The sequence below is a fragment of the Meriones unguiculatus genome, chromosome 4, assembly GCF_030254825.1.
Source record: "Meriones unguiculatus strain TT.TT164.6M chromosome 4, Bangor_MerUng_6.1, whole genome shotgun sequence".
Classification (NCBI taxonomy): domain Eukaryota; kingdom Metazoa; phylum Chordata; class Mammalia; order Rodentia; family Muridae; genus Meriones; species Meriones unguiculatus.
In genome coordinates this window covers 94,033,822-94,057,826 of record NC_083352.1, presented here as the reverse complement: position 1 = coordinate 94,057,826, position 24,005 = coordinate 94,033,822, and the positions used below count along the sequence as shown (strand labels likewise).

General features: G+C 44.4%; 1 protein-coding gene across 3 annotated transcripts in view; it reads left to right on the top strand.

Moving 5' to 3' along the window:
* Nucleotides 1-24,005, top strand: part of Taok3 (TAO kinase 3) — a 168,161-nt gene that overhangs the window by 91,869 nt on the left and 52,287 nt on the right. For all 3 annotated transcript variants that reach the window (XM_060382536.1, XM_060382534.1, XM_060382535.1), the window contains 7 exons: nt 2,910-2,955; nt 4,040-4,136; nt 6,492-6,605; nt 9,318-9,409; nt 15,191-15,284; nt 16,741-16,822; nt 23,661-23,828. In XM_060382536.1, coding sequence (XP_060238519.1) covers nt 2,910-2,955; nt 4,040-4,136; nt 6,492-6,605; nt 9,318-9,409; nt 15,191-15,284; nt 16,741-16,822; nt 23,661-23,828 — 693 coding nt within the window. The remainder of the gene's footprint in view (nt 1-2,909; nt 2,956-4,039; nt 4,137-6,491; nt 6,606-9,317; nt 9,410-15,190; nt 15,285-16,740; nt 16,823-23,660; nt 23,829-24,005) is intronic.

Here is a 24,005-nt window from a genome sequence, read left to right as displayed (position 1 = left end):
TACATTTATTCTGTGTGCGCATGCGCACGTTTGACACGTGGCGGTCAGAGGTCAACTTGTGGAAGTTGTTTTATTCCTTCCACAAAGCATGTTCCAAGGATTGGCTTCGAGTCGTCAACAGTAAGTGCCTTTACCCACTGAGTGGTCTAGCCAACCCTCATCTCTGAATTATTTTTTAAGATTTATTTATTTTAATTTTGTATGTAGGAGTGTTTTGGCCGCACATAGGCAAGTGCACCCCATGTGTGCGGTGCTCACAGAGGTGAGAAGAGGGCTTCAGATCCCTCGGAACTGGAGTCATGGACAGCTGTAGCCCTGTGTGAGTGCTGGGGGCAGAGCCAGAGTCCTCTCTCCAGCCCTCATTCTAGAAGTTTGTCTTTACCGCTTCCACCCTCCTCCCCTTCCGCATGACCAAAACTCTGACACTGACACCACCACCATGTAAAATGGAGTCCGGAGCCCTTCCACACTTTTTTTTTTTTTTTTTTTTTTTTTTTAGGTAGCTGTCACTGTTTGACACTGGCATGTGATAGGCCAATGAGAGTATGAAGGGGGTAAACTTCGTAGTTAATCACATTGGGTGTTTCAGCTTAAAGTCTGGTTTACCTGTCGATGATGGGTTGCTTGTGATGAGGCCTTTCTGGATCCCATTGCCAACAGGAAATAGACATTCTGTTCCCAAACATGTGTGCAAGCACTGCTCTAAGAGGTCATTTTGGTGTCTGTGTGTAAGTGTATTTCTGTGTGTGTGTGTGTGTTTGTGTGCAGTTCTGTGTATACATGTATGCACTTGCATTTCTCTGTGTGTGCATTGTACACTTGCATTTCTCTGTGTATGTGTGCATGGATGCACACACGTATGCACTTGAGCGTTTTTCTGTATGTGCATGTGAGTGCCACAGGTTGAAATTCAGGTGTCTTCCTCAGTCACTCTCCATCTGATTTGCTGAGACAGTGCCTCTTGCTGAACCTGGAACTTGCTGATTTGACTGGACTGGCCAGCCACTGAGCCCCAGGGAAGCCTGTGTCGCCTCCCCTGCCCTGGGATTATAGGCACACAACCGGATACCCAGCATTCACTGGGAGGCTGAGCTCTGATCCTCATGCTGGCAAGCACTCTCCCCACTGAGTGGCTCTCCAGCCCCAAACAGTCCCTCAGCTCTCTAGAGCCACTGCTTCCTGTCTGAACAGATGTCAATCAAAGGAGCATCTTCTCGGGAAACCAGTTGCTCTGGGCAACCTCAGCTGCCATGGAGGAGTCTGGAGAGACCTCACTTGGGGCAGGATAAGTGCTGCACTTTCCAAGTAACCGGAAGTCTCAGCAGAGCCTCGGGCACTCTTCCTCCCGGTCCTGTTTACTCTTCAGTCCCATGAGATTCTAGCCATCTTCGTTACCTGGTTTCCATCTGCAGTTAGTTTGACTACTAGTTAGAAGGTGCTTCTAGGCACGGAGCTGCAAGAGGTGGGGAGACAAACAGCACCAAGAATCCCTAGACCATGAAGTAGCCATGTAGAAGGAAAGGGAGCTGAGACCTGCCCAGCGCATGACAGAGCAGCAGGGCTCTCAAGGGCTTAGCGTGAAGAACCGAGAAAAAGCCCTGTGACAGCAATCCTGAGGGTCTTTTAGTACACATCTTTAAAAGAAAAGAAACACAGCACAACTAACTCCCTCCTGTGCAGTGTTGAAGTTGTGTGGGAACATGGTGACTCAAGTAGGGCTCTGAGTTCACAGTGGGGTACAACCAATATACACAGCAGAAAGTGCCATCTGAGTCTGGGCTGGCATGCAAACCACAGTCCTCCCTGTTATGCTGGGCTGGGCTTATTTCAAGCTTTAGACAGTATGGACACAGAGAATGGCTGATGGGGGGAGGGGTGTCTTTTTTCTTTGTTTGTCTTTTTTTCTTTTTTGTTTTGGTGACAGGGTTCTCTATGTAACCCTGGCTATCCTGGGACTCACTCTGTAGACCAAGGTGCCCTTGAACTCAAAGAGATCTGCCTCCTGAGTGTTGAGGTTAAAGGCCTGTGCCACCACCGCCCTGTGAATGGAGGTTTTCTGTTTACTTTTGCTGCTGAGGATTGAACCCCAAATAAATCAGGTGCAAAATCCTGAGTTCAACGCAGATTTTTCTGGTCTGTGTGTTCCTTGACACTTTCTAAGTTACAAATTTTGTCTTATAACAAATAAAAAACAAAGTCTAACCACTTAAAACCTTTTATGAAAGAAGACAGTGTGGAAAGAAGGAACTAGGTCAGAATCAGCAATGGCAGCTTGGCCGTCCACAGTGACGACTTCTGTATCAGCCTCACACAGTCTGAGGCCAGGTCCAAGGAAAAGCTGACAAGAACTGAAAGGTGGGAAATCATGAAATCAATTCATTATCAGGTGACTAGCTAAGACAGGTTTAGGACATGCCAAATATTTATCCTCCTGATGTTCTTGATGCCTCAGTTGTTGATAATGTGCTTGGTTGATTGGTTATTCATTTGGTTGATTAGATACTTGGTTAGGTGGATGGTTGGTTAGTTGGTTGGTTGGTTGGTTTGTGGTTGATTGATTGTTCATTTGGCTGGTTGGTTGGTTGGTTGGCTTAGTTAGTTTTATGATTGGTTGATTGGTTGTTTGGTTTTGTGGTTGGCTGGTTGGTTGATTGGTTGTTTGGTTTTATGGTTGGCTGATTGGTTGGTTGGTTGGTTACATGGTTAGTTGATTGGTTGGTTGGTTGTTTGGTTTTGTGGTTGGCCAGTTAGTTTAGTTGGTTTTGTGGTTAGTTGATTGGTTTGTTGGTTAGTTGGTTGGTTTTGGGTTAGTTGATTACTTTGTTGGTTGGTTGTGTGTTAACTTGAGAAACTCATTAACTTTAATTATTCTGATTTTTTAATTATTCTGATTTTTCAATCTGTTCTAGTTGGTGATGGAGTACTGCTTAGGTTCAGCCTCTGACTTGTTAGAAGGTAAGTATGACATCACTGCTTCTTCTGTTTTTCCTCCATCATGTTCTCCATGAGAGCCTAGCAGCAAGAACATGCTGCTCTTACAAGGACCCAAGTTTGGTTCTGAGGAGGCACCCAGCTGCCTGTAACTCCAGCTCTGGGGACCTGACACCCTCTTCTAGCCTCCACAGTCGCCTTCACTCATGTGCACACACACACACACACACACACACGAATACATTCACACAAAAAAATAAATAAATATTTTTTAAAAAGAATGTTACAGACATCTAGACAAATAGACAAAATGTAGTTTGTGGCCTCTGGATAAAAGGTGGTAAGGGTCATGTGGGTAAGCTGTGTAGACATAATCTCTACAGTGTGGTTGGCATGTCTGGGTGATACTGGCAGTGCCCCTACTAGCTATCCAGGGCAGGCATTGCTGAAATATATGCTTAATATGGTACCATACCCCTAGCCAAAAACCATCAAAGCCATGTGTAATTGTGGCTATCTACTCCTTTGCAGTGCCACATGAGCTGTGTATGTGAGAGGGGAGGTGATGTCAGCTCATGTTAATATCCTCCCACATGTGGTGTCAGGACAGACCCAATCCCCCCTTATCAGTGCTTCTGTGACCTGCAGCTATGTTTAAAATTCCACTTAAAAAAAGTTCTAAAGCCACCCATGACCTCTTGATAAAAGCTGCTGCATAGCCTCTTAGATCGGGGCGGGGGAGGGGTGTATGTGATTATTGTTGCTCTGTGGTAGAGGACAACAATTATGGTGGCTTTGTGGCAGAGGAGAACAATGTGGCCTAGAACGCTGTCAGGAGGGACTGATAAACCTGGGCCCAGCTGGAGTGGAGTCGACGTAGCTTTGACTCTCCATTGACCTGTAAATTAATGCTACAGGGGTATGGATCTTATTTTGTTGGCCTCATTTTTATTTTATGCACTTGGCTTCCCTCATCCGCTGCTCTACTATGGAAGACACAGCTTCTGTGCACTTAGATGAATATGATCTTAAGTTGTCCTTCGGTAAAGTGTATGTAACTGTGACATGGAAGGCTGGTTATCCATCCCAACCCTCTCTCCTTCCTCAGTTCATAAGAAACCACTTCAAGAAGTGGAGATTGCTGCTATTACCCATGGTGCCTTGCAGGGGCTGGCCTACCTCCACTTTCACTCCCTGATTCACAGGTAAGTCCAGACCCCTGCATCCTTTCCATTTCTCTTTCACAACCCAGGGACTGTGGGAATCAGTGTGTGTTCCAGTTCTCAGGGTGCCTTACTAAGGAATTACAGGAGGCAAACAGACACCCCCCAGGCCTCTCTCATAGCTCCATACGGACGGCATCTCTGTTATGTTTTAGGGGCTGCTTTTTTGTTGTTTGTGGGGAGTGGTTGTTATCTTTAGCTTTAGATTCTTTTTTCTTTAATGAGAGAGGGTCTTACAATGTAGCTCATTTGCATCTTGAACTCCATATGTCCTGCCTCAGCCTCCGAAGAACTGACATTTGTAGCATGCACCACATTCGTATGCTTCATATGCATGTAGCTGGTCTCCTGATGGTGCAGGGGAATCTGAAGAAGGGCCCATCAGCTTTTCCCTTCTGCACAGAAGGGCGGCCTAGCTAAGCTACTGCCATTCTGTTGTGGGGAACAGACGTCTCACATCGCAGAGGCTTCCCATTCCTGAAGCCTGCATCAGTCTGTACTCACGGACAGTCTCAACACACACAGTGGCCCACCACTGCCTGTGACTCCAGTTCCAGGAGATCTGGCACCCTCTTCTGGCCTCTACAGGCACTGCACGCACATGGTACACATACATGTATGTAGGCAAAATGCTCATGCGCAAACTCCTTTTTCAAAGAAAGGCTAGACTGCAGTGTGTGTAGCTCAGTAGTGTAGCATTTGCATAGTACACGTAGGCCACCACATCTACCCCCAGGACCATTAAAAAAAAAAAAATGAATGAACCAGTCACAGTTGGTAAATGCTGACTAAGGCCATTTACCATTTCATCAATGGATTTAGCAAGTGTTTGAGGTATTTTTCCTGGGAATCAAGGTACTATGGCAGGATGCTCACTCGTTTGGAAGTTTGCTGGCTTCAGTTACCTGAAGCTACGGTTTAGTTTTGTGTTTGTGTTTCTTACTTTAATCAGCCTGTTATTTATGAAAGAAATCAAGAAACAAAAAAAAAAAAAAAAAAAAAAAAATGAGTTTGGTTTTTTTTTTTTTAAACATTCTTTAAATTTAAAAATGAAAGTCAGGTGTGGTAGTATATTCCCAGCACTGGGGAGGCAGAGGCAGGAGGAACTCTAAGTTCAAAACCAGCCTGGTCTACAGAGTGATTTCCAATACAGCTGGGACTATAGAGAGAAACTACCTCAAAAGGAAAAAAAAAAAGAGTATCAAAGAGAGACACAGTAGCATGTCCATATAACCCCAACACTTGGGAAGGAGCGGCAGAAAATAAGGAGTTCAAGGCGATCCTGGGCCGCAGAGGGCCCAGTCTTCAAACAAAGCATGAATACCATTCTTCTCAGCTTTTTATTGCTTTGAGGGACATTCCATCTCCAAGCCGTTCTGTTGTGAGAGAATAAACAATCCCTTTGTTTTCAGTTTTTTTGCCTAGGGTCATCCCGAAGAGGGAAACTGTCATTTCAAGGGAAGTTTTGGAAACGTTTAAGCCCATCACTTTCTCTCCATTTTCCCATCTGTATCTTTCCATGGCCCATCATCAACATGCAGCTCATGGTTCCTAGTCCTCATTACACCTCATTCATGTCTTAAGAAACGTAAGGGGACATCCACATCACCCTCTCATTCTTAAGAAACATATAGGGACATCCATATCACCCTCTCATTTAGACTTTTCAAATGTTTTATTTTTTTTTTTGTCCCTAACATTTCAGTGCATCAAACATCTTCAGTAGCAAACCAGACGCGCCCCGCCACAGCAACACTGAATGTAAACTCCTAACCCCTAATCCTTGTCTGTTTTGATCTTTCAGGGTCTTCTTTTTACTGTACAGTGTTATTTCCCAAATAACACCTTTTCTATAACCTGTACCCTCCCATGCCTTAAAGTGGCAGTTACAGTTAAAGGCAGAGAGAAAGGGTCACGGGCAAGGCAGAACAGGTATGTGTCCAGCTGAGGATTCGGGTCAGGGCGGCAACACCAGGCACAGATTTGGAAGGGGGAAAAATGGCCCCAGTTTCCCCAGCACAAGGAATGTTGGCAGTGGCTGGATAAAGCATTGGAGAACAAGCTTTGTAAGGGACAAGTCCCGGAGTGTTCCTTGACTGGCATGGCTGCCTCTTTCCCTCGCTCTACCCCTCCCTCTGAAGACAGCTTCCCCCGGAAGTCCTTCCAGTGAACACCCAGGAATGCGGGCTCCCTTACAACACGCAGTGACCGCTGAGAAAAGTATGCTTGTGTGTTTGTTTTAATAAGCTTTTTTATCTTGCCAGTTGCATGCTGTGGCTTCTTGCGAAGTAAGAATTGAGGAGTTAACTCTCCGATCCTCTTCTTTTTCTCCTGTAGGGACATTAAAGCAGGAAATATCCTCTTGACAGAGCCAGGCCAGGTGAAGCTGGCTGACTTTGGATCCGCCTCCATGGCTTCTCCTGCCAACTCCTTTGTGGGAACTCCTTACTGGTACGTAGACTTGAGAAATACAGTGTAGACTTCAGATACACGAAGGTGAGCAGGAGAGATGCTTGGCATCGCTGTTGTTTCTGCAGTGGTAGGGATTGAACTTAGGACCTGGAGAATGCTGGGCAAGTGCTTAACCATTGAGTTACACCTCCAGCCTCTTTACTGGGAGACACAGTCTCACTAATTTATTCACATTGGCCTTGGAGTCATTCTCCATCCCAGGCTGACCTTGAATGTGCAATCCTCCTGCCTCAGGCTACCATGGAGCTATGCACACAAGCCAGCACCACCTGGCCTGGCCTTGTTTTGTCTCAACAGTGTGTTACCAGGCAGGCACACTGGTGCACCCCCTTATTAACCCCAGCAGAGGCAGACTGATCTCTGTGAGTTCGAGGCCAGCCTGGTGTACATAGTGAGTTCCAGGACAGTCAAGGCTACACAGAGTGACTCTGTTTAAAAAGCAAAAACAACAAACAAACAAACAAAAAACTGCACCCAATCAGATTTCATTTGAGGTTAGAAACCTCAGTAGCCAAGAAGAGTGACCTTAAATTGCCCAAATGAGGCAGCTGGTACTCTGAGTCTGCCTTGTGCTTTATCAGCTTGCTGGGCTAGCTCCATCTAAGGTTTCACTTGAAGTCTCTTTTGAACTGTTCCCTGGAGGCAGCGTGTTCAGGTAAGGACAGGAGATCTTCTCTATAGCCCTCTGGCTGGTTACCAAGGTGGAATGAAGGAAATCCAAGCTCCTGATGCTATTGAGTTCTCTGATACTTCATGACGTCATTCTGACTTGGTGCTGTCCCAGCATTCTATTCCAGATCCCCCCTCTGAACATTCACAGATATACTGTCATGTTCTTGTAGCTTTGAAAAAGACACATACTGGAAGAAACTGCTAAACAGTTTTTTGACTTCTCCCCTTACCATAAAATAGTATTTACGAAGCTACTGCCATCACAAAATAGGCCACGGCACCATCCAAAGCAAAGTCAAGGCAGAGGGCCCCTCCCTTCTCAGGGTCAAGCATGATGCCCGCCTTTACCAACCTGCTTTATTCCATAAGTTGCAATGTTCTTGGAATAGCGGACCACATTCCTTTATGCTCTCCCTCCAAATATTTCTCATGTCTTTTAGAGGAACTCATTTGCCTGTGCTCACAAAATAATAATACTTTACAGATCTCCATGGGGTCCCTATCATGAGTCTCTCTATTTTTTAGATGAAGAAACAGGTAAGCCATAATTGAGTGATGGACCCAAGAGCAAACTAAGAGTAAAGAACAGAGCCAGGATGTGAAGAAAGTTAAGACAGTATCTCCTAAAAATCACCACGGATGTTTGTGTTTCTAACAATAGTTTTTATAAGGAACTATCTGTCGGGGGGGGGGGGAAGTCTTCCACTATTTAAATTATTTTTTAACTGGTTTACAAAATAATAGGTTGTATCATGATATTTTCTCATGCCTGTCATATTGTACTTTGTTCAAATTCATCTCCATGTCCTCCTCCATCCTGCTTCCCACCCCCAAGCAGTCCCCTTTCTGTTTCTCTCCCTAGCTCCCTCCCTCTCTCCTATATTTATCTTTTTAAGTCTGGCTTATTTCACTTAACATAATGATCTCCAATTCTATCCATTTTTCTACTTCTTAGTTACTTTTCTATTGCTGTGATAAAACGCCATCACCAAGTCAACTTATTTTAAAAAAAAAAGTGTTGGGGGTTGGAGAGATCACTCCGTGGTTAAGAGAACTGGCTGCTGGGCACAGTGGTGCATGCATGCCTGTGATCCCAGCACTTGAGGAGGTAGAGGCAGGCGGATCCCTGTGAGTTCAAGGCTAGCCTGGTCTACGGAACAAGTCCAGGACAGGCAAGGCTACACAGAAAAACCCTGTCTTGAAAAACACAGAGAGAGAGAGAGAAAAAAAAAACTGGTTGCTCTTCTAGAGGATCCAGGTTCCATTCCCAGCACCCACACAGCAGCTCAACAACTCTCTGTAACTTCAGTTCCAAAGAATCTGACACTCTCACACAGACATATATGCAGGTAAACCATCCATGCACATAGAATAAAAATAAAGTAATTTTTTAAGAGTGTTCATCTTGGGGCTTATGGATTCAGAGGGTTGGAGTCTGTGACTTTCAGGGCAGGGAGCAGGACAGGAGGCAGGCAGACATGGTAACAGGAGCAGCTGAGAGCTCACAACCAGGAGGCAGAGAGAGAAACACTAGGAACTGTGGTAGTTGTTTGTAAACTCAAAGCCTACCCCCAGTGACACACTGTCTCCAATGAGGCCACACCTCCTAATCCTCTCCAAATAGTTCCACCAGCTGAGAACCATTTATTTGAATATATGAGCCTACAGGAACCATTCTCATCCAAACCAACACATCACAGATGCCTCCATTGTGTATGTGAACTGCATTTTCCTTATCTGTTGATTATCTAGGCTGGTTTCATTACCTGGCTTCTATGAATAACACCACAACATTGAAAGCTTTAAATATTGACTGGAGAAATGGCTCATCAGTTAAAAGCACTTGCTGTTCTTGCAGACAACTGAGGTTTGGTTCTCAGAAAATAAAAGAAAAAAAAACTTTTAAATACCTTTAAAAATATTTTTTGAATACCCTTAAACCTATTGCACTGGGTAGTTTTATAAAATGGAAATTTTGTTTCTACTGACAACTTGAGTTTTTCACATTGTGTTTGGCAGGATGGCCCCAGAGGTGATCTTAGCCATGGATGAAGGGCAGTACGATGGGAAAGTCGACATCTGGTCGCTCGGCATCACCTGTATAGAACTGGGTGAGTGAAGAGAACTTTCCACCGGATCTCTGCAAATTGGTCCTACTTATGCTCATCAGTTGTCTCATCCCACCCCGACTCAGTGACTGACAGCTGTACAGAGGCCAGGCAATCTGAGTTTATTGTAGATACTTTGCATGCTCTTGTATACCACAAAAAAACTGTTCCTTCTCTGCTATGTCTCCATGCTATTAATTTAGCTAAAGGAGTCTGAGTAGATGTGGCAGTTAGCAAACACTGAAATAGAAGCCAGTTAAGTGCAAATATTTGAGGAACATTCCTTACTCTGTATGGTATCACATACCCTGTCTTTACAGTAACCCCCCATTGCTTTAGTTTATATTCCAACCATACAGGGGAAATATCTGAAGACTTCTCAAGTATATGACTAACATGGTGTTTTACCTAATGGTAGAGTCTGGAAGAAAACTTCATGGTAAAAGATACACGGGCTTGAAAGTTGTCCCCAGGGACTGGAGAGGTGCTCAGCGTTCAAGAGCACTTGCTTCTCTTCAGAGGACCTGAGCTGGTTCCCAGCACCCACACTGGGAGACTCATACTCGGTCACACACATCAACCACGGTGGTGTACATGTCCCAGCAATCGGGAGGCTCACGGAGGCAACGGTGACCACTACTTTGTTACTGAGTCTCGCTGTACCACAGTTTCTTCCCTCAGGAAACTGGAGAATGACGCTTAATTGCCAGGTTCTAGTGGACATGTGCCATGCGTGAGGCAGTGAGTGCTCAACATAGAATAGGAACTCGGTAACTGGAAGTAGTTAGGAGTTAGTCAGTTAGGGCTGCCCACCATATTTGTTCATGAGAAACTTTAGCCCTTTCTAAGGCAAAAGCATTTATCCAAGAGTGGGGTGCCCTTGGATCACCTCTCTTTCTCAAATAGAGTACAGCCCAATGGTTCTAACTTAGCACAGCCAGGCAGAGCTGTTAGGGCCAACCCATTAAAATAACCCCACACACAAACCCTGACCTCATTTGGCACAGATGGTGTATTCACAAAGATTTGACCATTGTCTTTCACTTAAACAGGAACTTTTTTATAGTGTGTAGCAAGATCAGCTTTTCTATTCTTACGGCCTTTCCTTTCATTTAAGAAAACATGGGTTCTGGGCTGGAGAGATGGTTCAGTAGAAAAAATGCTTTTTGTATTACATAGAGACCAGGTTCACATCCCCAGCATGTATATAAATATGGCTGCTCACTTGTTTTATTTTGGTATTTTAGCATTTTAAAATTGATTCTTTATGAACTTTAAATCATGTACCCCAATCCCATTCATTTCCCCATCCCTCTATTTCTGCCCTATGTCCTTGAAACCTCCCCCACTAAAGAAAACAAAACTAACAAAAAAAAAAAAAGTCTCACCATAGAAGCTGTGGTGTATCACAGTGTATCACACGGTGTGCCTTTTGACCACACGGCTTCCCTTGCAGACGTTCACTGCAGTGAGTCATTGGGCTGGTTCTAGGCCTCCGGCTTCTGCCTCACTATCTATACCGGATCCTCACAGGGACTCCTTTTAGATATCCTGCTGTGGCCTGTGTCACGGAGATCCTGCAGCTTCAGTTCTGCAGGACTGACCCCTTCACTTGCTCCAGCAGTTCATAGAGAGGGTGGGCTAACTCAATACCCTGGATCAGCCTGGATGGTAGATGAGTTGGTCTGCCCACCAGCACTCCTGCACCCAGGCCACCAGAGCCAGCTCTCCCGCTTTGTCCAGGCAAGGGGCAGAGCCAGCACTCCTGTCTGTGGCAGCCAGCTAGTGGCAGGACCAGCTCTCCCAAGTTTACGCCATCAGGGCCAGCTCTCTAACACTTTTCCAGTGAGGGACAGGACCTGGCTGCCCAATTATAGTCCCAGAGCTCAGGAGGAGGCAACAAGTGACCTCTGAAGCAAGCAGGCTGACTAGATGTCTACATCAGCAAGCTCTGTGTTCAAGTGAGAGACCACATAGAGAGCAATATCAGTCTCTGGCCTCCATCTTCATGCATGCACACATGTAAACATGCATACACACATCCACTTACATGCCCAACACATGGAAACACATGTATGCCATACACATGCAAACACACATGCAAGCACACCTACACACACCAGAGACCCACACATTCAAAAAATAAGGCCTCAGAGATCCTTGGTCACAGTCCTTGCTTTGCAGTGGCAGACTTCTGCCACCTGCTGTGCTCCGCCAGTGCAGTGATGAACTCCCTGGAAAGGACCAGATGACAAATGTTCTAGGCCCTGCAGGCCCTGCTGTGTGTTGTCTGCACTGTGTGTATCTTCCCCACAGAAACAAAACAAAACAAAAAACACCCGTGGAAAATACCTCACTACTTAGAAGGGGCCTGCTGGCCAAATGTGGCCTTTGCTCTGTGGCATTCTGTCTCTGTGACAAGCCCTGTCACTGTGGCTACGAGGCTGGTTTTGCTTGGCTGGCTGGTTAGCTGGAGACAGGGTCTTACTGTGAAGCCCAGGCTGTTCTAGAACTTGAGATCTTCTTGCTTTAGCCTGCCCAGTGCTGGGATTATAGGCCTCCAGCACCAAGCTCAGCTGGCTAGGGTGTGTATGTGTGTGTGTGTGGTTGATCCAGCAGAGGATTCAAATGTAGACCAGACCTTTCAAATCCAGTGTTTGGAGGATGGTTCTAGGCTCTGGTTTCTCTACTGGAGTGATTTTCTCACCGGCTGAGAGCTAGCTGTCTTGGCTTGTCCCCCAGCACATTGCCTGCTCCTCCTGAGCCTGCTGTAGGCTTCAAAGCTGAGTTGCTGCTGTGCACATTACTACAGAGTCTTAGTTTTGTTTCGCTCTTCTGAGACAGGGTCTCATGTAGCCCAGGCTGGCCTTGAGACCACTATGCAACACAGGATGACCTTGAATTTCTGATCCTCCTGTCTCTACCTCCCAAGTGCTAGAATTACAAACATGCTACATCACACCCAGTTTGTGCAGTGTGGGGATTGAACCCAGGGCTTCATACATGGTAGACAAGCACTCCACCAACCCCAGGTCCAGTATCTCCTTTCTAAACTTCTGTTTTCTTTATTTAGTCCTCTTCCCACTGCTTCTCCAATGCAAGTCAGCATTCCTCTGAGCTTGTTTTACCTGAGTTTCCTTATCCCCCTGATGGTGAGCCCAATGCATGGTAACTGACGTAAGCCCCAAGACCCTGCTCTCTTCTTCATCATCTCTATGCCTTTTTCCTACACAAACATTGTGTTTTAATGTTGCATTTATATCTATCTATCTATCTATCTATCTATCTATCTATCTATCTATCTATCTAGGGAAGGTGCATGTGAGTGCCATGGCACATAAGTGGAGGTTAGGAAGCAACTTGCCAGAGTTGTTTCTCTTCTTCCACCATCTGGGCCCAGGGATTGAACTCAGGTCCTCAGGTTTGGCAGCAATCACCTTGGACACTGAGTCATCTCTGTGGTCCACACAAAGATTCATTGTGGACACAGCTCTTTACATTAGGCTGCCCTTTATAAATTTATTTAGCAGGTTTTATGAGGGCTACCTCCCAAGCTGAGTCCTCAGCACTAGAAACAGGAGTGAAGAACAAAATGAAGGTCATCACTGTCCCTGTGAAGTTTTGCAGAGGGTGCATACACTTAGCCACTTAGAAAGGACACAAAACCACGAGCCACGTTGTAATGTGTGTGTGTAATATGTGGTCCAAAAATGCAGTAAACATATAGATCTGTGGTGACAACCATCACAGAAAGCTTCCCTGAGGAAGGATCGTTCACATAGTATAAGCCCTTAATAAGTATGCATTAAATTACTGCAGAGACAAAGTGAGTCCTTATTAGTTACTTTCTCACTACTATGACCAAAAACCTGACAAGAAACAACATAAGGGAGAAGAGTTTGTTTTCAGCTCAGTTTGAGGGGATACAGTCTGTGGAGGTGGCATAAGTCAGCTGGTTACCTTGTTTCCACAGTCAGAAAGCAGAGCGTTGAATGACAGAAAGTGGGGGGCTATAGAACAATCCCAAAATGTGTTCCCTGTAACTCACTTCCTCCATCAAGGGTCCATCTCCAGTAGGTTATACAGCCTGCTAGAACAGCACCTGCTGAGAGTGTTCAAGCATGCCAGGAGCCTGTGAGGGTATTTCATTTTCAAGCTACAACAGGGTCAAAGTGAAAGGGTTAAGAATGAGCCAAAGCCAAGACAGGGACACACATGTTCTCAGCTGCTCAGGAGACAGACAAGAGGACCAGGAGTTTCAGACCAGCCTGAGCAACATAGCAAGACTCATCTCCAAAAAAGATTTTTAATTAAAACATATTTGAAAATAGTTAGCCTGGAAAAGTCACAGAGTCTAGACCGAAAACATCCATGTGAAATGGCCTGTGCTTGATTGCTTCGGTGACTCCAGAGATGGAGGCAGAGACAGGAAAGCGGCCCTTGTTCTCAGAACAGCTCAGGCTTATGGCTCAGCAGGTGCTGCTCAGGGGTCTGACCTTAGCACTAGGAGGAATCAGAAGCCACTGATGGCCACAGGAGTTCCTAGTTCCATGTGGTTTAAAAACTTGAAGTTGCCAGAAGACCACACTCTAGAAACTTGAGTCCACTTCCTGAAAAATAGCCCCAAACCATATCTGTCTCTCCTCTGTGCTTGAAGCTTTTGTCCACATGGCCCTCTCTCAGAGCAGTTCATACACCACCTCCCAGTTTCGACCAGTTTCAACCAGTTTCTACTTGACGCATGTAAACAGTCAGCAGCTGTGTGGTGGTACAGACGTGTTTCCTGCTACTAGGGAGGCCAACCAGATAGGATGATGTCAGAGACCCTGGAGAGAAGGGGAGAGGGGGAGGGGCAGGAGAGGGAGGGGAGAGATCCTTGCAGGACCCCAAAAGACCATGCCAGAAGCATTCGCAGACATCATTCAGCAAAGACTCACTGAGGCCTGTAATGGATATGAGACCACGAAGGAATAAATACATTTTAAAAGTCTAAGAAATCACCCCAATTCATCACCTTCTTTTCTTTTTTAAATGTTTTATTTATTTGTCTATTTTGAAGACATTATCTTACTATGTACCCCCGGTTATGCTAGAATTCACCATTTAAAACAGATGGCCTCAAACTCACAAAGATACCCCAGCTTCTGGGCTAAATAAGACCCTGTCTCAGATAAATAAATAAATAAATACCTATTTTTTTATATTATTTATATAATTTATATGGTACATATTTATATAATATTATATATATAGCTATATATTTGCATACACATGGTATAGTAATATATTTTATATATTTTTGTTTTATATAAATATTTTTTTATTTTTATTTTTTTACTGCACCATCTGTATGCAATGCCTAGAAGGCAGCATCAGATCCCCTGGAGCTGGAATTATTGGATGGTTGTAAGCTCTCATGTAGGTACTGAAAACTAAACCTGTGTCCTCTGCAAGAGCCTCCAGTGCTCTTAACTGCTGTCTGTCTCTCCAGCCCTCCATTCCATAATAATATACATTTTGCTCTACTCTTCTTTACTCTCTGACTTTTTTAATGAATATGTATTTTTTAATTAAAATACACACACAGATATTCACACCTTGTCATTGGAAAATAGGCCAACACCAATCTCTGCAGAATCTATGAAAAAACAAGAAATTTCCTCCCCATTATCTTGAAACAACCCTGAGAGTACAGGAGTGGATGGTGTCCCGCTGGTAGTCCTGATCTCGCTACCTACCTTACTTCTTTTGGGAATGCCTGACTGTGCTTCCTTCCTCTTCCAGCGGAGCGGAAGCCCCCCCTCTTCAACATGAACGCCATGAGCGCCCTCTACCACATCGCGCAGAATGACTCCCCCACGCTACAGTCCAGGGACTGGTAAGACATCCCCACGAAACTCACTGTGGCCATCTGTATTCTCAGTCAACCGCATTTTAAAGGTCTGTCCTAAAACACCATTGCATTCCTCCATCACGACGACAGTGAGAATGGGTGCCCCACAAGCAGTATACCTTCGTACATACACACACACACACACACACACACACACGATTTAACTGAAGCCTCATTGGTAGCTTGAACCCTGCTCCTCCCTCTCAACTTCAGCCCTCAGGGGTCACCTGATCACCTCATGTCTAGGTTTTTGTTGTTGGCTGGTTGGTTTGTTGGTTAGTTGTTGGTTTTTGTTGTGGTGAGTTTTGTTTTTGGTAGTGGTGGTTTTGGATTTTGTTTTGAGACAAGGCCTTACTATGCTATTCTGCAACTCACTCTACAGACCAGGCTGGCCTAGAACTCACAGAGACTCGCCTGTGCCTGCCTCCCAACTGATGGGAGGCACCACACTTGGCTTCGTCTCTAGTCCTGAGCAGCTGTGAAGTGCCCTGGCTGACATCATTGTTCGTCTCTGTGTCTGTCAGAACGGGCTGGGACAGAACACTCACTGTCTATTCAGAAGACATGTTGTTCTTAGCTGAAAACCATGGCATGTTTGTTAGCTATTTGGCCACAAGAGTTACAGAGAGTGAGCTGTCTAAGGAGAGTGAACAGAGATGAATTTCCCAAGAGAGGAAGTGGTTTTATTCAGACTGTGTTTTTCCAGCTTCTCTGCCTTGTGTGCCTTTCTTTTACTCCTTGTTAGAGGTTATAGGTGGTGGTAGAGTTAACGAAGTGTTATGAAGAATGCAGGCTGGATAGCAGCAAAGCGGTTATCCTGGAGGAAAAAAATGAATATTAAACTGTTATGCATAAGTATAGTATTTTTATTTTCTAACCTATTTTGTGATTTAACCTAGCCTTACATACGTATATGTCTGGGTTGACTAGCTTGGGACTGTGTCCACCTCATTATCCAAAAGAATTAATTTTCAATGCCGTAACTTGAGCATAGTGCGGGTCCACTGATTTTCAAAGTGTCTAATGAGAAGATTCTCCTGGCTGGGGAGATGGCCCAGTTGGCAAAGTGCTTGCTATGCGTGTACGGGGGTGGGGGTTCAGTCCCCAGAACTGAGGCAAAACTGGACCCCATAACCCCAGTGTGGGAGACAGAGAGGGATGTCTGTGCCAGCCAGCCAAATTGGTGAGCTCCAGGTTCTGTGAGTGACCCTGCCTCATTAGAATAAGGTTGAGAGGGATTGTGAAAGACACTGATGTTGACCTCTGGCCTCTATGCACACATGCACACGGGTGCTCGCATGTGCACATTGGAACACACACACCCCATGCACACACACAGTGTCCCCAAATTTCGAAGTGTTCTCTCCCATGCACTTCACCTTCTGTGCTCCTTGTGTCCCACAGCCCCTCACTGCTCCCCTTGGTGTGTTTGCTCACACAGGACAGACTCCTTCAGGAGATTCGTCGATTACTGCTTGCACAAAATACCTCAGGAAAGACCGGCCGCGGTGGAACTGTTACGGGTAACTTTTCTGGTTTCCATCTGAGGAGGGGCCATGAAGTCTGGCCATGGGGGCAAGCAGTGACACACTGGCTCATGCAGGGATGGAAATAGGCATAAAAACGGGGAGGCTGTCAAGATCGATGTCCTTCCTCTTCTCTGCCTACCCCACATAACCATGGGTAGGCTTTTCTTCCCTGATCTGCTTCCCTTGCCATGCCAGGGTTTTTCTGACCGAACTTGAATGAGCTCTCAGGACAACCTGCCAATGGCGCCGATGCCAAATCTGCAGATTTTGGTTAGTTGCTGTCAGATCCAGGCACAGAAGATGTAGAGCGACAATGTAAAGAACAGATACTCAGGTCATACAGATGAGCTACAGCACTGTCACATCACTGTCCTCAAGAGGTCATTGGGGCAAGGCTGATGTTGAACTATGATCCTCTTACCTCCAGTTTCCCAGTACTGTTGTTATAGAACTATACTGTCATTACACCGGGCTCTGGAGGTAAGAACACCCCTCTGTTCAAGGCCAGCCCCGGTTCCATGAGACCCTATCTCAAACAACAGCAGAAAGTTTTTGATTGTCATAATTTTTTTTAACTTTTCCTTACTTTCTGACTTTTTTAAAAATGAGTATGCATTGAGTTATTTTGAACCTCTGTCTGCTCTTCGCTGCGTGTTCATTTTGTGTGATGATGCTGCGGTCTGTCGTGGGTGGGACTCCTTTATGGTGTAAACATATATGTGTGTGTGTGTGTGTGTGTGTGTGTGTTTATTCAGCCCTATTGTTCATTTCCTTTCCGGAATGTGTCCTCTTATGTGCAGTTTTGCTTGTTGGCTTGTTTATAAGAAGAACTCTGAAGGCTTGCGTTACTCCAGTGTGTCAGGCCTAAAACAGTGGCACCTGCGGGCTAGAGCAATGGCTCAGCAGTTCAGAGCAGTAGCTGTTCCTGCAAGGTCCTGGTTCAGGTCCCAGGGCCCACATGACAGCCCACAACCATCTGTAGCTCCAGCTCCAGGGGGTCTAGTACCCTTTTTTGGCCCCTGCAGGCATTGCACACCCATGTGGTACACAGACATACATACGTGCAGACAAAACACCCCACGTGCACACACACAAAATATGCTGTAACTGTCCACAGATATAAAATAAAAATAAATACATAGTTTATATTTGTCTGGGAGATAGCCCAGTTGTAAGAGCAGTTGCTGCAGAAGCATGAGGACATGGGTTCAGATCCCATTGCCTGCATTAAATGCAGGGCATGCCTACATGACCCTGTAAGCTCAGAGACAGGAAGGATGCTGAGGCTTGCTGGCCACTAGCCTATCCCCATGTTTAGTGAGAGGCCCTGTCTCAAACGGATAAGAAAGGGAGTGATAGAGCAAGATAACCAACATCCTCCACACACATGCTCACAGGCATGGGTACTTGTACACTTACATATCATATATGCGTGCGCACATACACACACACACACACACACACACACACACGCACACAGATACATACACACACAGACACCCTGCAACCCCCCTGGCTGTAATTTAAGTTTTATTTCTCATCCCTTAGATGAGTCTCTTTCCTAAGCTGCAAGGCCATCTCTGTTTTCTGGTCTGTAGCCTCTCTACAGTCTTTACCATTTATCTGTTAGTTGTTGACTTTTTTTTCACTAATTTTTAATGAACCTTACAAACATATTTCCTACTTTTACTTTAGCATTCTTCCTTAAATTAAAATGTTTTTAATTGAAATAAGAGTAATTACATCACTTTCATCAGTCCCTTGCCTCCCACAAGCATCTCCCAATTCTCTTCCCTCAAGCCCCTTTCATGTCCACTAGTCTCAAGTTGATAGCCTCATTATTATTATTATTATATGAGTGTTTATATGTATACGTATGCACAAATGTATAAAAATACAACCTGCTGGGTCCATTTTTGTTGGTAGTATATAATTTCAAGGCTGATCATTCTGTACTGGATGACTAATAATGGTCTCATCCCTGGAAGAGGCTAATTCTCCTTCTTCCAGCAGTCAGCTGTTGCCTGTAGTTCACTGTCGAGCGGGGGCCATGAAAACGTCTCTCTTCCACGTTACATGTCCATTGATAATACCATTGTTCTGGTCTGGTTTGTAGCCTTTCCTAGGAGAAAATACCTCACAGCAGACATCCTGGTATCCTGGCTCTTCTATACTTTTCCCTGAGCCACAGACGCTCATACAGCTGTGATATAGCTTATATGTTGGGGCTCAGCTACCCATATCTTATGGTCTCTGCATGTGTCCGGTTATAGTTTTCTGTGATGGTCTCCATTTACTGTTAAAAGGAGCTTCTGTGATGAGGAATGGTAGCTACACTTACCCGTGGATCTAAGGATAAGATTTAGAATATAGTAAGGAATTATGCTGGTCTAGCAATGTGTAGATAGTGATCTAAGATCTAAGACGTCATCGGCCCCAGGAATATGGCTGGGTTTCCAGTAGCAGGCATGAGGTCCCTCCCGTTGGGTGAGCCTTAAGTCTAATTAAACAGTTGTTGGTTGCCACTAACATGTGGGTGCCACTCATTACACCATAAAAGTGTAATATCTTGCCGTGCTGGTAGTTGTTGTTATTCATGGGTATTATAGTTCGGTAGGACTGCCTAATTGCTTTCCTCCCTTGGCAGCTTACACTGTAATTTCTGGAACCATGGAAGCTATACCACAGGAAAGAAGCTTTCCGGTCAGATCCCACTCAAATTATATGACTCCCGTGTCCTGAGTCCATGGTATCTCCAGCAATAGGGTCCCCCTCTCAACCCATGAGAGTCAACCTAGGGCTGCATATACAATCTATATTGTTTTGGGCATCGCTTAGACTACCCTGATCGGTAATTTAAAAAAAAGGTGTCTAGTACCTGCTACTGGAAATGCTGTTGGTCCCTAAATCAACTTTAGAAATCACTAGGCCTTTCTATATACCAACAACAAACAGACTGAGAAAGAGATCATGGGCACACTTCCATTCACAATAACATAAAAAGGATATTTCTGAATAAACCTAACCAAGGTCATGAAAGATCCCTACAATAAAAGCTTCAGATCTCAGGACTGGAGAGAGGGCACAGCAGTTAAGAGCACTGGCTGCTCTTCCAGAGGACCCAGGTTTGATGCCCAGCACCCACACGGTGGCTCACAGCTGTCCTTAACTAATCCCCTAAACATAAAATAAAGAAAAGAAGAGAGAAAGAGCACTTCAAGTCTCTGAAGAAAGAGATTAAGAAAGACACTAGAGAATGGAAAGATATCCCATGTTCATGGATTGGTCAAATTTACTATTGTGAAAATGAGCATCCTATCAAAACAATGTTTGGATACAATGAAATTCCGGTTGAAATACATAAACATTATCCTTAGAAATAGAAAAAAAAATCCTAAAATTCATATGGAACCAGAAAAGACTGCTGATAGCCAAAGCTATGTGGAGCAAAGATAAGAGTACAGGAGGGGTTGCTATCCGAGAGTCCCTCAGCATGCTGTGTGCTGGAGAGGGTCTTCCTGAATTGTGAAAAGGCGTGATGTAGCCAACACTTTTCCTCCAGCTGGCTACCTACTTATTCCGAAATATTTTTGAAAATAACCCTTCTTTTCCTCATATTTTCTTCCTCACATTAAACTGTCACTTTTACATTGAATAATTTAAATATAGAACTAAGGTAAAAAAAATACTGTAATGTTTAAAAATTACAATGTGATGTGATAAACATTGGCAAAAAAAAAAAAAAAAAAAAAGAGGCAGCTGGAGAAAACTGGGGCCAGGAAATTACTTAATTTCTCTATTCTTCAGATGAAAATATAGTTCTTCAATAAAGTTCGCCCTGATCTCTCAAGCCTTTTATGATATTTTCACTTTTACTCTTGAAATAGTTTCACTACATTTATAGGATTTTTAAGAGCATGTGTGTGTACATCCATGTATGTGCACATGAGCATATGTTCCCAACACACATAGCACTTGCTATCGTTCTTCTTCCACCATGTGGGTCCCAGGGATCACACTCAGGTCATCAGCAGCCTTCGTGGCAAGCACCTTTACCCCCTGAGCCATCTTGCCAGCCCTTTCTTTAGTTTAATTAAATTTATTTATTTATTTTTATTTGTTTGCTTTGTATATCACATTTGTTCTGTAGTTTTTAATTTTTGAAATTAAAATGTAAGTACATCATTTTCCCTTCCTTTTCCTCCTTCCAACCATCCCACATACCCACCTGCCCCAACCCCTCCCCTCTCAAATTCATGGCAGTCCTTAATTTTAAAGGGAGGTTTAGGAACAGATAACTCTGTCAGTGAAAAAAAAAATTATAACTAAGATTAAGCAATTATTTTATTTCACTTTCTTCTAATTCTGTTAAATTCCAGTACAGCTTCATTTTTATAGATTATACTTAAATAGAATGCATGATAAGGTTCCTTTTTGAAACTATTTCCTGAAACACTTTGTTCTGAGGGGGGTTAATTGATGAGATCTAAATTGACATCCCATAATTTGAGAGTATTTTTTCCGGATGATGGAATTTAGAAATCATTTCTTTATCTCTCTTTAAGTGTTTTCCTATATTGCTTGAATTTTTAAACAATAAAATTATTATTTTGTTGTTGTTTGAGACAGGGTCTTGCTATGTAGCTTTACCTGGCCAGGGACTCACTATGTAGACCAGGCTGATTTTACACTCAGAGATCTTCCTGCCTCTGCCTCTCAATTCTAGGATGACAAGCATGGACCATCCCTGGTTTACAAATTATTCTGTTAAAGAGGTCTAGACCTTCTGATTGCAGGGGTGTAGAGAGCAAAGGGGGTGTGGAAGTGCAGGGTTTCACTGTGTCCTTGAACTCAGATAATTGTCTACCTCTGTCTCCCAAGTGCTGGGATTAAAGGCATGAGCCACCACACTCAGCTCTCAAGATTCTTTTAAAAGGGTTTTATTTTATTTTATATGTATGGGTGGTTACCTGCATGTATATGTGTACTATGGGCATGCAGTGCCCACAGAGACCAAAAGAGGGCACCAGAACACCTGGAACTGGAGTTACAGACAGTTGTGAACCATCATGTAGGTGCTGAAAACTGAACCCAGGTCCTCTACAAGAGTAGCCAGTGCTCCCAACCATTGAGTCATCTCTCCAGTCCCATGTTCTAGTAATTTTTATTTATTATGTTATATTTATGATAAAGCAATCTCAAAAGATAATTGTTCCACAGCAAAGGAAATACTCACTAATTGATATAAGCATGGTGGAAATCAGGGTGGAGACTCCGAAGAGAATTAAAAAAAAAAAAGCAGGATAGCATCTGATCCAACATTTCATCCTTTGGGCTCATAGCTAAAAGAAATGGAATTCATTATCTTGTAAAGATGTCTGTATCCTATCATGATTATAGCATTACTCATAGCAGCCAAGGTATGGAAACAACCCATGTTTCCATCACAGTTTTCAGCCTGGGAATAAAAGTTTCTATCTAGGCATGATGCCACATGCCTGTAAGCCCAACACTTGGGATGTGGAGGCAGGGGGATCAGAGGGCTACATAGTGAATTCAGGGTCAGCCTGGGCCACGTGAGACTCTGTCTTAAATAAAGGAGGGGAGAAGGAGAGGTCAGAAAGAGAGAGAGAGAGAGAGAGAGAGAGAGAGAGAGAAATCCTATGATAGGTGACAACATGGGTGAATCTAGAGCCATTATACAAGGAAGACAAGCCAGATATACAAAGAAAGGTACCAAATGACATGTAGAATTTACAGTTTGTTTTTTTTTTAATCAAAGATACAGGGGGAATCAGGAGAAATGTGGTTTCAGGAATGGAAATGAGGTTTGGGACTGATGAGATTGCTCAGTGGGTAAAGGGGTTTGCAACCAAACCTGAATTTAATCCCCTGGGCCCAGGTGGCAGAGGGAAGGACCAATTCCAGCACGTTGTCCTCTGACCTTGACAGGCATGTTCATACACATACAAATAAATATGTGAAAAAGAATCACGGAGGCAGAGGGACGATCCCTGTGTTTCACACATGCTGGGTAGTGAAACCTTATGATCTGACCTGAAGACTGTAGGTGTCTTGTAAGTTTTGAAGGCGGAGGTTTTTAGGCACCTTTTGCTGCATTCATGGGAATGATGGGAGGTGATGGTACGGTAACTACCCTCTCTGTATTGATTACTTCACCATTTGTAGCAAAGAATCACGTTGTATACCATAAATACTTATAATTAAAAAGAGAAATTTTTTACAAGGTCTCATGATGTAGTCTGGATGGCCTGGAGCTCCCTATGTAGACCAGGCTGGCCTCAAATCCAGAGACAGAATCCTCTTGCTTCAACCTCCCACGTGCTGGAATTAGAATTATGCACTGCCTTGCTTAGCCAAACAGAAACAAGCAAAACAAGAATTCCTATGGAGACTCAAGCAGTGGTTCTCCTCCTGTGGTTCACAACTCCTTCATGGCTCATGTATCAGATATCCTGCACATCAGATAATTACATTATGATTCATAACAGTTACAAAAGTGCAGTTACAAAGTAGCAACAAAAATCATTTTATGGCTGGGAGGTCACTACAACATGAGGGACCATATTAAGGGGTCATAGCATCAGGAAGGTTGAGAACCACTGCTCTAGATTGCACAAGGGGAGCCTGGGACAGAATGTAGAAGCACTGTTATCTCTTTGTGAGGGGGAGCTGCCATGAGGGACACCAGCCTCAAGATCACATTTGTTTCTAAGGTCCCTGAACCTGTTCGCTCTTCCCTGCCTGCTTAGGAGCATAGAGCACACCTAAAGAGAACACCTCACCATCAGTTTCCCCCTCTGTTGTTCAGCACGACTTCATTCGGAGGGAGCGGCCACCACGGGTCCTCATTGACCTCATCCAGAGGACAAAAGATGCTGTCCGAGAGCTGGACAACCTGCAGTACAGAAAAATGAAGAAGATCCTCTTCCAGGAGACTCGGAACGGACCCTTGAACGAGTCACAAGAAGAGGAGGAAGTAGGTGTCCCTCATTTCATCTTCTGTGTGGGAAACTTCCAGACTTGGCACTGGGCAAACATTTTGGAGGATGTGAATGTGATCAATGATGCCTCCCCAAGAGATGCTTTGGGGGGTAAGAGAGACATAAATGCAGCAACTTTTACTTGAGGCAGAATGTAAAAAGTGCCCCCAGTA